Source organism: Mastigoproctus giganteus, chromosome 3 (assembly GCF_048544385.1).
Source record: "Mastigoproctus giganteus isolate SK-2022 chromosome 3, ASM4854438v1, whole genome shotgun sequence".
Classification (NCBI taxonomy): domain Eukaryota; kingdom Metazoa; phylum Arthropoda; class Arachnida; order Uropygi; family Thelyphonidae; genus Mastigoproctus; species Mastigoproctus giganteus.
This window is the reverse complement of record NC_143577.1, coordinates 8,764,005-8,781,131: the sequence shown is the minus strand read 5'-3', so window position 1 is coordinate 8,781,131 and position 17,127 is coordinate 8,764,005. Positions and strand designations below refer to the sequence as shown.

The 17,127-nt window shown below is 36.6% G+C and overlaps 1 protein-coding gene across 1 annotated transcript in view; it reads left to right on the top strand.

Moving 5' to 3' along the window:
* LOC150087649 (sulfhydryl oxidase 1-like) overlaps positions 1–17,127 on the top strand; it is a 92,933-nt gene that overhangs the window by 44,097 nt on the left and 31,709 nt on the right. The window contains exons 5-7 of the mRNA XM_090369846.1: positions 4,554–4,711; positions 4,950–5,054; positions 14,866–15,010. Coding sequence (XP_090225972.1) covers positions 4,554–4,711; positions 4,950–5,054; positions 14,866–15,010 — 408 coding nt within the window. The remainder of the gene's footprint in view (positions 1–4,553; positions 4,712–4,949; positions 5,055–14,865; positions 15,011–17,127) is intronic.

Here is a 17,127-nt window from a genome sequence, read left to right as displayed (position 1 = left end):
TACGTCTTGCAGAAGGCAATCAGAGTAAGAGTATTCGAGCGATAGGCCAACGATTGGGTATTTCCTAATCCACTGTATGGAGGATACTGTCAACAAACCAAATGAGGTCATACCATCTGCAATGCGTCCAATCATTGGAGCCTGCGGATTATCCACTCCGGAGGACTTTTGCGACTTGGTTTCTTCAACAGAAACGGTTCGCAAATGCTGGCTTCCAGCGGGATTGCTGTTCACGTGACCTCCCGTTCCACGTCCTCTACCGCATGACGAAGGCATTTCAGACCCTGCAATGCTATGTGATTCCGATTCGTCTTTGATCCCCCTACACCTCCTGCAAGTTTGTCACACTGGTAGTGAATCACCCTGTATACATATTTACATACCCCTCCCCATCTGTGATTTTAACCTTGTGGTGCTTGACTTTGTTGTCATAAACAGCAACAAAAGCAAACACGCTACACCTTTCCTTCAGATTATAATGATGTCCGAAGCACCACAAGGTTAAAATCACTGATGGAGGGTATCTAAATATGTATATACAAAGGGTACTAGGAAAGTTTTGCAATATGACGCAACAATGAATCACAGGAAGCTGCTTGTTGCTGCATGTTGAGACATGTTCATACGTGCATAGTAGCCGCCGCGCCAAGTCGATGGGCTCAGTTATTCATTAGTAGTGAGAGTGTAAAGTGCTTGCGATGGCATCGTGGTCACGAAATGAGATAAGGACAGTTTTGCGGTATAATTTCGTGCGTGGTTTAACCATAGACCAGTGCTTAGAAGAAATGACTCTTGCACTAGATGATGATTGTCCACATCGTACAACGATATTCAGGTGGTATAGAGAATTCCAAAGGGGAAATTTCACTCTGGAGGATTCTGAGAGGCCGGGAAGGCCACGAACGTCAGTTACGGAGGAAAACGTTACTGCTGTGAGGAAAATGCTTGACGAAAACAGGCGAGTGACCTACCAACAGATAGAGGATACTTTGGGCCTAAATGCACCAGCAATTCGTTCGATTCTGCAAGATCATTTGCACGTGAAGAAACTTTGTTCTCTCTGGGTGCCGCATCAACTGACTGAAGAGCAGATGACACAACGTGTGACTTGGTGCCGGGAGATGTTAAAAAAGTTTGATAAGGGACAATCTCGGTATGTGAACAACATCGTGACAGGTGACGAGACTTGGCTGTACTATTACGATCTGCCGACCAAGGCTCAAAACAAAGTTTGGGTCTTTGATGATGACGACACACCCGTAATTGTCAGAAAATCCCGATCTGTAAAGAAGAAAATGAAAGCTGTATTTTTCAAATCGAAAAATTTTTCAATTCAAAACGGGCTTGGGACAACGAGTGTGCTTTACTCCCTAGTGAAACTTGGCAGAACTGGTTTAAAGATTGGTTTCGGAGGATGGAGAGGTGTATTGAATGTAGAGGAAATTACTTTGAAAAAATTAAATAAACAAAGCTGTATTGCAAAACTTTCCTAGTACCCTTTGTAGTTATCCCACTTGGCATACACGGGCTGTTATGCTGTAGAAAGGTTATACCAGTCCTTGTCCAGTAGATTACATTACCAATTTGATTACTTTTTTTTTTTTTTTTTTTTTAATATTAAAATGTATTAACCCAAACATCTATATAGGTATCCATGGTAATCACTAACCATCGATTAAAAATTTAATACAGGTCGCATAATCACTAACAAACAAATGAACCCATCCCTTAAACAATATAATTATTAATGACAGACTAACCAACAAACCAGACCAATGGTGCCCCGGGCCATCTGGTCTGATTTGTTAAAGATGGGCAGATTGCACGTACTTTCTAGTACCAACCACCAGCTATAGTAATCACAGATAAATACCTATATACATGTACTTTTTGTATTTACTCTGATGCATACCCGTCTGTCTTTGGGGCTCAATCTCAGTTTGCAGCTAATAATAATCCAAAAATTTAAAACTAAATTTAATTTAAAATAAATTCAAAATTAAATTTTATTTGCCTTATTACATTTGGACATTTATAACTAAACATGAGCTTACTAAGAAAAACTGTTATTGAGATTGCAGAAATGGATATGCACGAGACATTCTTTTAATATAGCTATCTGTCTGCTCAAAGCCCCTGAGGAAGTAGCAGAGAGATGGCCATGTGAAGGAATGTTACTTTCCTAATTCTTCCTAGCTATATTCCTAATATTTCTTGACTCAATCTTTAATAATTCCCTTTATTTCCTCTCTCCTCTTACTTTAAATCTTTCCAAACTTTACATTTATATATTTGTTAACTTGATTCGCTGTTAAATTGTTAACATGGAACTATAGGCAAACCAACAACTGCTAGAACAACTATGGCTAACCAGTTAGTTAGGCCTTAATTACCACTAATGCATCCCATCTAAAACAAAAAAAATTTCATCACCACCCGCAAAACAAAAATCAATCGAGACTTCGATTGATTTTTGTTTTGCGGGTGGTGATGAATATATATATATATATATATATATATATATATATATATATATATATATATATATATATATAAAAAATGGGTATTCAATGTTAACCCCTTAAAGGTAATGTTTAAAGAGTTACATATGAAAAGAGGTATATAGTTGATGAAATGGTTTCAGTGAATGCAAGATTAATATATCATGTATGACAGATGCACCTAAAAGCACAAAGCATCATTACAGGATGCGAGTATATATAAGTAGTATTAATATATTGAATTAAGTATTTAATAGTATGAACCAGAGCTATAATGCTCAATACATTCCACATTGATATCAATATTTGTAAAAGAGTAAGAGAAGTTTACCTCAATATGATATGTAGAACACTTCCGTATAATATTCTCCAGAAATTAAAACAATTTTAAAAAAAATTAAGAATTTTTATTATTATTATTTTTAATTGTTTTTTTTTTAATTTCTGGAGAGTATTATACGGAAGTGTTTTACCTATCATATTGAGGTAAACTTCTTTTATTCTTTTTATTATTATTATTATTATTAGCATATGGTGCAAGGAATCCTAAGGCTTATGCTGCACCAGCCAAAAAAAAAAAATTCTGAATTACCCAGAGAGAGAGAGAGAGAGAGAGAGAGAGAGAGAGAGAGTACAAGAATCAGAAGGGAATCACCAAGAAAAAGAAGAATGATGATATCCAGCTTAGGACCCTGGGTGTGCCAAGCCCATACTCACCAGATGTGAACCCCTGGGGTTGAATTAAGTATGTATAAATGGATGTGAAAGTTAAAAGTGCCAGTAACTAGAAGGGTGAGGAAAGTAGAAAAGAAGTGTAGTAGATTTGTGAAAGGTAAAAGAATGTTAATATCCTAGAGGTTATGATGAAATTAAGAAAATTATGGGCTGAATTACCAAGCCAATATAGAGTGGGGGAACTGTAAAGTAAAATAAGTACATCAAAATACTAATAAAATGCAAATAAAAATAAAGATAAAATGATGTAGCTGTGATCAGATATGGGGGTAAAACATTTTTAGTAATGGTCGAATATAGGTAATGCAAATATGCTTGATCTGATGTTAGCAGAAATATATATATTGATACATGATCAGGTATTTCATCAGGGGACTACACCTGACCATATATCAGGAACTGCATTTCTATACTTGTCCATAGTAGTAGAAGAAAAGTGAAAGGCCAAAAAGGCAACAAAAATGAAATTAGCACTTTCTAATACAGTATCGACAAAGTAGTCCCAACGCAGCATAATTTATTTAGGTAAAAATAAGTATTGTTAGAATAAAAATGGTTAATATCAATACGTTAAATATAAATATGTAGAATCTAGTGTAGAAGTTAAATTGTATAGATAGGTAATCAATGTATTTTAAGAATAAATTTAGAACAAGCAAATGGTATAAGGGTGAGGTATTAAATTGAGGATGGGAGAAGGGAAAAAGGAGTATTTTAAATAAATAAAGACGAAAAATAGCAATAAAAATAGGATAATAGGAACATTCGTATCAGTATGAGGGTGATATACTTGCTTCAGTCTTCCCTTTACTATTGGCATACTTACTTTGCATCCTCCCCCCTTCAATACCTAATTATTTTCAGTCCAAACATTTAATTAGCTGATTACAAAAGAATATCTAGATCTACACATTTTTCTTTCATTACTGATTTGTTTATTTATATACTTATTTTATTTTATTTTTTTTTTGTTATTTTCTTTTACCAACTTAAGGATTTTTCAATTTTTAAGCTATGCCAAAATATTGATGTCAGTCTTTTATTTTATTTTTATTTTTAATTTTTTTTTTTACAATTTTTTTGCAATACTTTTTGTTAAAAAGTAAAAATTTTTGATACTTTTAATGTTTAAATCTTTTAAATTAAATTGCTCCAATTTCCTCATATGCAAGAGAGAATAAGTTGATAGGCATGTTCTGCTATGTCATCTAGAAACTGTGATGGAAATATTTTTTATCAATGAGTTGTTCTTAACATGAAATTTTTTCTTTTGTTTTTATTTCTCTCCTGATTTATCAGATTATTTTATATTTTTAGGTGATACTTGATGTGTTGCCTGTTAACACTCTACCAATTCGTTCAGTATCATCAGGCAACAAGCGTTTAGTTAATGAAATAAACAAGCAACTTGACAACACAGAACTTCCAGTATTACTTCAAGTTTCAAGAGAGAACAAAATAACACTTATTGAAAAGTAAGTCATATAGTCACTTAGAAAAAGCTAGATCTATAATTACATATATACTATAAACTAAAAAAAAACTTACTTTATTACAATAAAATAATAGCATTTTTATAATAATTTTATAATAACCTTGCATTAAGTAATTTTTCATTATATTGTTTGTATTACAACTGGAAATTATAACATATAATTTAGTTATATGTTATAATTGAAATCAACATCATAATAAATTGTCTTATTTTTATAGTTTTCCAGAAAGTGTAGCTAGGCAAAAGTTTGTAACTGTTCTTGGAGGACAGAGTAAAACTGTGCAGCCTGGTAACTTCTCTAGCACAAAGGGAACTCCAAAAAGGTTAGTTCTGTTAAAAACTGACTCTACTAATTTACAGATCATAACCTTTTTTATTTATTTATTTTTTGTGTTAATTTATTATTTAATCATTAAAGTAGTTGTCAGTTAACAGTGAAGTGCCATCTCTTATTAACAAATATTTTCACAATTTTTGGAATGAAAATATATTTTGACATCTCTTGAAAATAATAAAATATCAGTGTTTAATTATTAAATCATTATGTAACTTTGTTGAAGTGTTGATCAAATTTTTTTTCTTAAATTTTTAAGTAAAAAAATTAAAGATATCTGGCCATCCCAGAAGTAGCTTTTTTATTTTTTGCATTGCCAAACTTGGATTATTTATATGTGTATCAGTGTACATAAGTATGTATATAAGTTTTAATTTATTAATAATGCTTCCCTGCTTTTTTTCTTTTTCTTCCTTTTTTCTTCAGTCATTATAGACAAGATAGGATTATCAGATTAGACATATAATATTTTTTTAATGTAAGTGCATTATTCCCATTCTTACAACCATGTAAAATAATACACATTATTTTCCATTGCAAGGCAAGGAGATGAGTGTAGGTCTGGTGACTAAGGCTTATCCGATGAAGCAGGCTGACCCATTCAATTTGTTAACTTTTTAACAGCCACACTTGAAGAAAATTCTGCTATGACTATTAATGAACATGTCCAGAGACCCAATTCTATATATTTCATTGTTCATTGCTATTTCCAACAGCTGAGAAAAGTGTTAAAACTTGGGAAGCAAGTTCTACATGTTAGTATTAGTAGTGGCAAATGATGCATGAAAGTAAGCTTATAATGCATCAGCAAAAAAAAAAAAAAAAAACCTGACAATCGCAGAGATGTATTAAACATTTGCACTTCTTCACTGCACTCTCATACACTTCAAGGATCAGTTTTGAGCCAGTTCATTATTGTTGAAAAATTTATGCTTTTTCACTATCAATGGCACTTGTTAAGTGCCATTGATAGTGAGTTAAAATAAAGAATAAATAAATCTGCAGCCATTTTCAATCTACTGAGGATTGAGGTCTTCTCACCAAGTCATGTTTACCACAATCTGCCATGCTGGTCCAGTGCGGGTTGGCAGATTGACCGTATTTAGCAGTCAAGGTCTTGAACCCCTTATTGCAATAAATTGATGGTCTTCTCAAAGAGAATGTGCTATTGCCCTCCTGTTTGCTTTGAGTTTAGCAGAATGTTCAGGGCATTGGTTTATTTCAAACTGTTGCAAACCACTAAACCACCATGATCAAAGTGCCAGAAGCTCCAGATTCTTTGATCAACTGCAAGGATATTCTGTATTATCAGGCAATATTTATGCAGACCAAGAAGCAGGTGGATTGATGGTATCAAGGAAGAATTATAAGAAATGTTTGCGTTGGATCTAACAGCTCCAGATCTTATTTGCTGTTAGATCTAAAGGTTTAACAGCAAATAAGAAAGTGTGAAAGGTCAAGTATTCCTCTTTCCCAAAAAAGTTTTGTTGGGAGAGAACCAAGGGTAAAATCATGGTGGAACTTTTCCTGTGATGCCAAAGGAACTGTTCATTATGAATCCATATTAGAAAGATTTAATGTTAACAAGATTTTTATGAGATGCTATCATTTATAGGATGCCTTGTCAGTCCACAGCTGCTGTCATAAATGCCAGCAGCTGTGGACTGACAAGAACTGGTGGTTCTTGTATGATAGTGTAGTAATCCACCTCATGCGAAGTGCAATAGCATACTTAACAGATATCAAGATTATATTATTATTACACCCTCAATATGCTTTCCTTTACAGGGTCATGAAATCTCAGCTGAAGAAACTGCATTTCAGTAGTGTGGATGAGATGAAGGATGCAATTACAGAAGAGCATTCCAGATAATGATATTTGGCTTCCAGGACATGCACAGCTGATGGCTGTTTGGTTTGGTTTTGTTTTAGGAGCATTAGCAACTAAGGCCATATTGCTCCGGGAATATGTGGTGGTCATTCCTTGACCTTTCTGCATCCTCCGTATTGGTGGTGATGGGCTCTAACCCCGGTCTAATCAAGAAGCGTGTGCTACGCACTGCTACTCCTTCCCACCTGGCTACGGAGGCACCTTAGCTGATGGCAGAGGTGTATGTGTGGACATGTGTATATGTAAGGGCGGCACCTAGAATGTTTGTTCAGCTCCGCCTCGTATCTCTGTGAAGAACAGTATCACTACAAATGAGCCAGATATGTGTGTTCTGTTCTGGCCGCTTGGCTACCCAGAAGCATGTCAACTGGACAGATGATTTTGGGTACTTGTCCACACCACGAAGGTGGGCCAGTCCCAGTAAAACCTGTACTGTCTCGAAAGAGACTCTGACCCACCTGGTGTTGTCAGCAGGTGGGCCAGGAACCTCTGGGGGGTCCATTCCAGAGGGAAGAGAGAAAAAAAAACTACCCATGGTGCAGGTTGTAAAATAAAAAAAAAAAAAAAAAGAGGTGTATAGTCATCTCAAATTTGTTAATTAGTTGATGACAATAAATTTATTATTAGAAGTTTCTCCAGACCAAACGTGTGTGTATGCACACACACACACACACGCACGCACACAAACGTACACACACACACACACACACACACACACACACACACACACACACACACACACACACACACACACACACACACACACACACACACACACACAGTTCTCAGACTAGCTGCCTATGTTCTGCAGTTAACAAACAGTGTAATTTCCTGTTGTCAGTTTCAAGTTTCAACCTACATGTACATAGAAATTTGTTGATCATTCAATACATTTTGTTGCTGTGTGCTTTTTGAAGATATTTATTTTATCAAGGTTTCTAAGTCAGTCACATCATATTTTGCCGATGCAGCTAAGGGAAATCTGTTTCTGAAATGTAAATGATATGTTAGGTTTATGGAGAGGATATTCTGTCTTTTACTGCTGTGTAAATGGCATTTTAGATTCAGAAAGAGAAGAGAAAGTTTAAGATACAATGATCATGCTTGTAGGCCTTATATCTGCTGGTTCACCTGAAAAATATTGAAATATCTGGACAATTCATTTGCCAAAACATGTGACAGCTAATAAACTTGTGATTGCTTTAAAAATTCATGCAGAAGCTGCCTTGGAATTTTAAGCAATGATTTGAATGTGTCAGGTTGCTTAGCATTACTGAGAATCAATGCAGTGAACAGATGGCAGTTTATGGTGATCTCATAATGGTATCTGATAACAGACCATTATTCCTTGGAGTCAAAAAAAATAGCAGCAAGCTTTTTTAAGAACGGTGGTGTTAGAAGTTTTTTGACCATAGTGGTATTGTGTATTTTAAATTCATTCCTCAAAGGTGCCATTGTAATTAAGAAGATATGTATATATGTTATAATAGTGGAAAGAAGCAGTTTGACAAAAGCACCCAGAATAGAAAGCAGTGAAAGAGTAGAAGTAATTGCATTACATTGGATTTATACACCACTCAATTCTTATTAGCATTAGTTGATGCATATGATACAAGAAAGCAAGCTTACATACCATCAGCCAAAAAAAAAAAAAACACTTCCCATTTCACCCATTCGATCACTCCAAATGATGTATGTTTAGTTTAGCTTTAAATTTATTTAAGCTATCAACTTCCACAACAACAGATGGAAGTCTGTTCCAGCAATCAACTACCTGCAAGCTAAAGACAAACTTTTGCACATTTATTCTACAACAGTCTTTCCTCAGTATGAATCTATGTCACCTCAGGTTCTTAATCTCAGCAAGCAGAGGTATCCCATCAGCATTGAGCCTGTTCAAACCATTCAAGGCCTTATACACCTCAATCAGATCAACTCACAGGTCCCTAGTCTCCAGATGCTACAACTTTAACCTAAGCCTCTCTCTTGGTAAGAGCACCCCTTTGTTCCTCTCACCAATCTCATTGCCCTTTTCTGTACTCATTCTAGCAACTCTGCATTCTTCCTAAAATGAGACCTACAGATCTGTATGCAGTACTCAAAGTGTGGCCTGACCATTGCCTTATACAAGGAGATAATCACCTCCTTGTCTCTGCTAGCAAAATTCCTATATATCATTGACAAAACTCCATGATCTGCTCTAGCAGTCTGTCTGCACTGCTCAGAGAACTTCATATCTGACTGCACAACACAATTACCCCCAGGTCTTTTTCATTCTCCACCTCCCTGAGTGTAGTATGACACAGCTGGTATGTTTCTCTTGGGGGTACATTACTCTGGGATTACTGCTACCCATATGCAGTACTTTGCATTTGTCAATGGTAAACTTTAGTTGCCACTTCTCAGCCCATCTGCCTAACTTTTGTAATCCTGTTGCAGTAGCATACTGTCTTTACTGTCATTAACAATCCTGCCAACCTTTGTATCATCAGCAAACATGGACATTAGGCCTGATTTACCTTCATCGATATCATTCATAAATACACAAAACAATAGTGGACCCAGCCCCCAACCCTGGGGGATTCCACTAATAACGTTAGTCTACGTAGAGTAGTATCCATTTATTACCACTCTCTGCTGTCTCCCACTCAACCATCCCTTTATCCATTGCAGAACTTGCCCTTAATACCATACTGCTCCAATTTGTAAAGCAGTCTTCCATTTGCAACAGTATCAAAAGCTATCCTGAAATCCAAGTATAGAATATCAAAATTATTTTTTGCATCCAGTTCCTTTGTGACCATATCATAGTATCCAATCAAATTGGTCAGACAAGACTTTCCCCTAACAAACTCATGCTGGGTTTAGGTTAGGGGGGAAGTGACTCCATTATTTTCCCTAGAACTGAAGTTAAACTAACAGGTCTATAATTATTTGTGTGACCCTTTGAACTCCCTTTGTGAATTAGAGATGCATTTGCACATCTCCAATCCATGGGGACCTCCCCTGAATCTAAGGATTCTCTCGTAATTATGGCTAAGGATTTGCTAATTTCCCTTGCTGCCTTCTTCAGTATAACTGTATAGATTCCATTCACCTCAGTGCTCTTTTATGTTTAACTTCAACAGTTTCTCTTCCACTTTTCTCTCCATTATTACAAAATCATTTAGCTCCCTGTTAGAGTTTAGTAAACTTCTGTCCTCCCCTTCCATACAGAATTCCTCATGTGTGAATGTAAATGCAAAATATTCATTTGGTTTGTCAGCTATCTGAGCAGGATCATCAACAGTCGAACCACCAACATCAAGTGGACTAATCTGATTTATCCCCTACCTTCTAGAGTTTATATAAGTAAAGAAGTCTTTGTTGCATCCTTTGCCAAGGCTTTTTCGTAATTCTGACCTCCTTTGTGACTTGATTACAGACTAACTTAAATCTGCCATAGGCTTCTGTGTTACCTGATAATTTATGTGCATTCCACACATTTTTCTTCTCTGCCTTGAGCCTCATTAGTTCATCCGACATTCATTTAGGTCTAAATCTTGAACCGTATTTCTTAGTTGGTATGAAAAGCCTAGTAGCTTCCAACATTAATTCCTTGAAGGTTTCCCATTTAGAATTTACTGTTTTAAACATCATCAGTTTTCAGATGCTACTGTATAGAATTTAAAAACTGTCTGAGACCACTGTAGTCACCTTTACGAAAACAAAAACCCTTCCTTTTACCCTTGATGGTAGTTAAATCTTTAAGTAAATCTCACATCAGTACACTGCGATCACTGTCACCTAGTGGTTCTTTTATCTGCAAATTCTTAATGCATGAATAATAACCGCTGATAATCAGATCAAGAGTATTACTCCCTCTGGTTAACTCTCAAACATCTTGCTGTAGGAAAAAATCCTCCAATAAATCCACAAAAGTCTTGCTACCATGCGATTGACCAACCCCCCCCCCCAAGTTCCAGTCAATATCTGCAAAGTTAAAATCCCCCATTACAAGACATTCTAATTTACTGGCCCACTGTATTTCTTTACACAATTGTTCGTTGTACTCATCAGCGTCATTAGGCCTATAACACACTGCTACTCTCATTTTCCCTTTCCCAGTTCTTATATCACATGAAAGTGACTGAACATTGTACTGTCCACTCATATCAACTCTGTGCACATCCTTAAATTTTATGTTTTTAACTAACAGCATAACCCCCTCCTTCCTTCCTACTATGTCTATCCTTTGTGTACCCGTACTCCCCAAATTCCATTTCTGCACTGCTTATATCTGTGTGACACCATCTTTTCCCAACAATATCTGCCTTTCCTTTGATGTCTTAATCACTTATGCAGTAATAGTTCGCTAAACACAGTTGTTATTCTACCGCATCCACCTTATTTTATGACCTGTCACATTCAATTTTTTTTTTTTTTTTTTTTTTTTTTTTAATCCAAAACTGAAAGCTTTGAGGCATCACTTCTGCAATGAACAAGGGGTTATTGATGCAACTTGACGTTTTGACATTGACAGTTCGATTATTGATTAACCTGCTGTGGTAGCTGACAAACTGAATGAGTATTTTTGCATCTACATTCACACATGAGGAAATCTGGAGGGAAGTGGAGGCTAGAAGCTTATCAAATTCTGGCAGTGAGCTAAACGTTTTTGCAGTAACTGAGAGCAAAGTGGAGGAGAAATTGTTGAAATTGAACATAAGAAAGGTACCTGGGGTGGATGGGATCTATCCAATTATATTAAAGGAAGCAGCAAAGGATGTAGGCAAGCCTTTATCCATAATTATGAATGCTTTCTTGGACTTAGAAGAGGACCCCATGGACTGGAGATGTGCAAATGTGTCCCCAATTCACAATGGGGTTCAAAGGGTGACACGAGTAATACAGACCTGTTAGTTTAAGTTCTGTTTGGGGGAAAATAATGGAGTCACTGGTTAAAGAAGCAATGCAGGATCACTAGACAAGACTGCAGTTATAGTTCAGACAGAGCATTAGTATGAACTATAAGTCTTATCTGACAAATTTGATTGGATACTATGATGTAATCACAAAGGAACTGAATGCAAAAAAATAATTTTGATATCGCATACTTGGATTTTAGGAAAGCTTTTGATACTATTGCACATGGAATACTACTGTACAAATTGGAGCAGTATGGCATTAAGGGCAAGTTGCTGAAATGGATGGTTGAGTGGAAGAAGACAGAAAATGGTAATCAATGGACATTGCTTTTTATGGACTAATGTTATTAGTGGAGTCCAATAGCATTCTTCAGTGTTGGGCCAATTGTTGTTTAATGTATTTATCGATGATGGTATATCAGGCCTGATGTCCAAGTTTGCAGATGATACAAAGGTTGGCAGGGTTGTTAATAGTAGAGTATGGTACTGCAACAGGATCTAGAAAAGTTAGGCAGATAGGCTGAGAAGTGGCAACTAAAGTTTAACATTGACAAATGAAAAGTACCGCATAGGGGCTACAGTAATCCCAGAGTAACGTACCAACTGGATGGTACTACACTTAGGATAGTGGAGAATGAAAAGGACCTGGGAGTAATTGCGCAGTTAGATATGAAGTTTTCTGAACAGTGCAGACAGCCTGCAAGAGTAGCTCATAGTGTCTTGTGTCAAGGGTAGCTCTAGTGTCTTGATATACAGGAATTTTGCTAGCAGGGATAAGGAGGTTATTGTCCCCTTGTATAAGGCAATGGTCAAGCCACACCTTGAGTACTGCATACAGGTCTGGAGTCCTTATTTTAGGAAGGATGGAAAGCTACTGGAACGAGTACAGAGAAGGGCCATGGGATTGGTGAGAAAAAAGTCCTTCCAAAAAAGGCTTAAGTTGTGCAATCGTAGAATCTGGAGACTAGGCACCTGCAAGGTAATCTAATTGTGGTGTATAAGACCTTGAATGGTTTGAGCAAGCTCAATGCTGATGGGATTCTTCCTCTTGTTCAGATTACTCACTTGAGGGGACATAAATCCAAATTGAGGAAAGAATTTTAGAATATATATATGCATATATACGGAAATTTGGCTTTAGCCGGCCGGTGGTTCATAGTTGGAACAAACTTTCATCTGTTGTAGTAGTGGAGGTCAACAACTTAAATAAGTTCAAGGCAGAACTAGACAAAATTTGGAGTGAATGGATTGGTGAATTTGGAAAGTTTTTTTTTTTTGGCTGATGCTATAAGAGCTTGCTTTCTTGCATCATATGCCTATACTAATGCTAACTCACAATGTTCTCTGTGCCAATCAGCCAGAATAGCTCCAGAAACTGTTATCAATTATAATCAGTGTTAAAAGTGCATTACTACTGAAGGAAAGTACTTTGAGACTGGCTGTGTATAGGTTTAATTACATTTAATGCAATTCTGGAACATTTTGATTGTGTCCTGTATTTGGCTATTTTATCCACAGCCCTAACTTTAGGTATGTTTGTGCCACTAATCAATAGAAGTGGTGAGGGATGCTGCAGTTATTGACATTTATTATTATTATTATTATTATTATTAGCCACATGGTACAAGGAAGCCTGAGACTTATGTTGCACAAACACAAAAAAAAAAAAAAAAATTTCTGAATTACCCCGAGAAAGAAAACAAGAGTCAGAAGTAGAAGGGAATCACCAAGAAAGAGAAGAATGATGATATCCAGCTCAGGACCCTGGGTGTGCCAAGCCCATACTCACCAGATGTGAGCCACCGGAGTTAATAAATAAATTTCCTGTTTACACTCCGGGACGACCAAACAGTCAGAGGAGTTCACAAGGTAGACAGAATACAAGAAACAGCACTGTATTTAGCAGTCACGGGCTTGAACCCTGGTCACTCAAGGCACATGTATTTTGCACCCGCATGCAAGACCACTCGGTATGGCTTCCATATATTGTCTTATAGGTAACAAATTGTGTCTCTGAAGGGTACCTATTGATGATAGAATCATCTGTTATCAACTCATAATGGATGATAGGTTGAAGAAGTCCTCCAGAATCATTTTGTACTTTTATTGGTCTACATGTTAACCTTTGTGGAGATGGAGATTTCTAATGAGAGGAATGACATTGTTGCCAACCTATCAAGATAGGGATCATCCACCAGTAGTTGTTATCTAATTTTTCTGTGCCTGAACCATTGGATGCACTGCATTCTCAGTATCAATTCAATCGACTATGAGCTTTCATGATCGTGTTTCATGTTTTGAGAAAAGCCATTCTGAGCTTCACACAAAGAAACGTGCTCAAGACTTATCTTTTTATGCAGGTTAGGAACATGACTGAGTCTGATAAAATGCAGTTACAGATGATGATTGCTCATATCTAGAAATGTTAACCCCAGGGGCTCATGTCTGGTGAGTATGGGCTTGGCACACCCAGGGTCCTGAGCTGGATATCATCATTCTTCTCTTTCTTGGTGATTTCCTTCTACTTCTCTCTCTCTCTCTCTCTCTCTCTCTCTCTCTCTCTCTCTCTCTCTCACAGGGTAACTCGGGAATTTTTTTTTTGACTGGTGCAGCATAAGCCTCAGGCTTCCTTTCACCATATAGCTAATAATAATGAGAATGTCTATACCACCCTATGAACATTGATACAATGAATTTTTTGCATTGAAAAAAAAAAAACAAAAAAAAAGAAACAAATTAGAGCAAGAAGGTTCATTTTTTGTACATTGAGCTATTCCTACTAGCTATTACTGCATAAAGGAAATTTCTGTATTACACATTCAATTTCGTAGTTCAATTTGAATTATCAGAACATAGTTTTCTGATTCTATTTTCTTTTGGGTACGTTAAAACAGTACATTTTTATTTTTTATTGTCACTGAGCAGATAAAAATAAAATTATATGCATCTTTAGGTTATATGCATTATATGCATCTTCATTAGGTTTTTTTTTTTTAATGTAGCAAAATTTATCCTATTACCCGACTGAATATGATAGATCTAGAGAATGCCATTAACTACTCATTAAATCAAGAAATTGCTGTTCGGCGAACTATCAGTGGAGAAAGCCTTATTGCGCTCAAACAATTTCTCATGACTCTGAGTCAGGTGAGTAGAAATTATTCTTTAATGTATAATAATACTCCACTTTTTTGGGACGAAAAAATAAAGAAAAAAAAACAAAAAAAACAGAGTTCAGATTTTAATAGTTTAATGCTTTTAATACAGCACATTAAACAATTTCCACCATTTTGTAGTTGATGGTAACATTTCTCCATGTTTCAGGTGAGGTTTTCAGTTCATCAGTACTGCTTATTCCAATATAAATATTCCAAGTGACGTTGACCTCCAGTGATAAACCCCTTACACATCTTTCCATCCATTTCATCTCACAGGGATGTTCTTTTTGGGCTCAGATAGGAACCTGAGTAGACCTAGCTAGGCCAGTCTGTTAGTGTCACATTATCCCACCCCCACAGAGCTCTGTCATATGGACAGAGTAGGCCCCCACCATGAGTTATTCTAGATTTATCAGCCTACACAGTATGAAGATTAATTATGAACACATATTTGTACAGACATAATACACAATAAGGATCATGCTTAGTATCATATAAAATACAGCCACTCCCCGGCTTACATAATACTCTACTTATGGAAATTCGAATTTACATAAGTTTTTGCCGGCTGGTGCAAACTTAAAAATATCATGGAAATGTATTTTGCATCCCATTGGAATAAATTGAGGTATCATGAAAATATCGTAATGTTGAACCCAATAACACATTTTTTTTGGTAATTCATTCCAAGACCTTGGAATTTGAAATTTTTGCTATATAACTAAGCTATTTAGTTTGCTTAGTAAATTATTGCTATATAACTAAGCTAATCTCTCTAAAAGGTCATTTTTATAATGGAAATTGCATTACACTTTCATCGTTATCATATGTTCTGTTTGGTCCTTGAGGTTGTCACAGACATTCTCTCAGATATGCCAGATAAGCTGTACTTGCTACCTGGGAGTCTAAAACGCTGATGGAACTGATGTTCGGATGACACTCAAGTCAAGTGGACCCAATTTCGGCGAAGTCCAGACGGTCTGTGACAGCCAAATCCTCTGCTTGCACCTTCATGATGGTGGAACTGTTAGTAATCCTGGGTATAACTTCCATGCACAATTACATGGTGGGTGACCACCCAGGTGTGAACCAACATAAGCAGGGATCAAGGTGTGGCACCCACAACACATGGAGGAATGCTGCCCCTCTATGTTACCAGGCAGTATTAGGTGGTAGATGACTCTTATAAACCGTTGTAATACCACCACTTTGCTTATTGGAGGTTTGAAGTGGTGGAACTCATGTTTAGTCTCTAGAGCTAAGTTCCATTCAACCCTTTCCTATCTTTTCCATCATGCAGTATGATTGATGACTTATGAGGTTATGATGAACATCGTGGCGAGATCCAATATTCCTTACATTTCGAGGGTACAGCTCTAAAACCGTGTTTGCAGGCCAGCCGCTAGTTAGTACACCGGACCGAACCTATTGGTAACTCTCTAGGAGGCTTCCGGATCAGCTAGTATATAACTTGCTTCCTCTACTCTGCCAGATAGTGACCAGAGGGAGTCCGAGTAGTGTGTTTGCGGGGAGCGTTGTCAAGGCCATGTTATGTCAAGGATCTGGGTATATTCTTACCATGGTGTATGCCATATCCAAAAATTTCGTTACTTCATACAGCATGTCCCACCCACTTTTTCTTATTATTGAATACACCATAAATTGTCAAACTAATAGAGCAAGCTTATCTGCGAAACGATCTAAACTTCCCAAGCACTTCCTAATTCATTTCACGAATATACGTGGTCTCAGTTCTAATCTCAACAATGTCCATTTCCACTTGCAGTCTACCAAACCTCATGTACTTTTTCTAACAGAATCTCAGTTATCGGTTGATTCAACCACTTCTCATCTCAGATGCCCAAATTATTCGCTGTATGATTCATTTCGCCTAAAAGGTGGTTCTTGTGCGTATGTCCATTCTGATATTACCTGTTAGAGACTTGGCAATTTGGAATCTCCTCTCTTTGATCTTCTCTGGCTTAAAATCTCTCTACCTCATTGTGTCAAATTCATCTGTTATCTCTACCATTCTCCCAACTCCACTAATCACTTGGAGCTCTTTGACTTCCTCTCTTTGCAACTTGACTTTCCTAACAGTGAGGT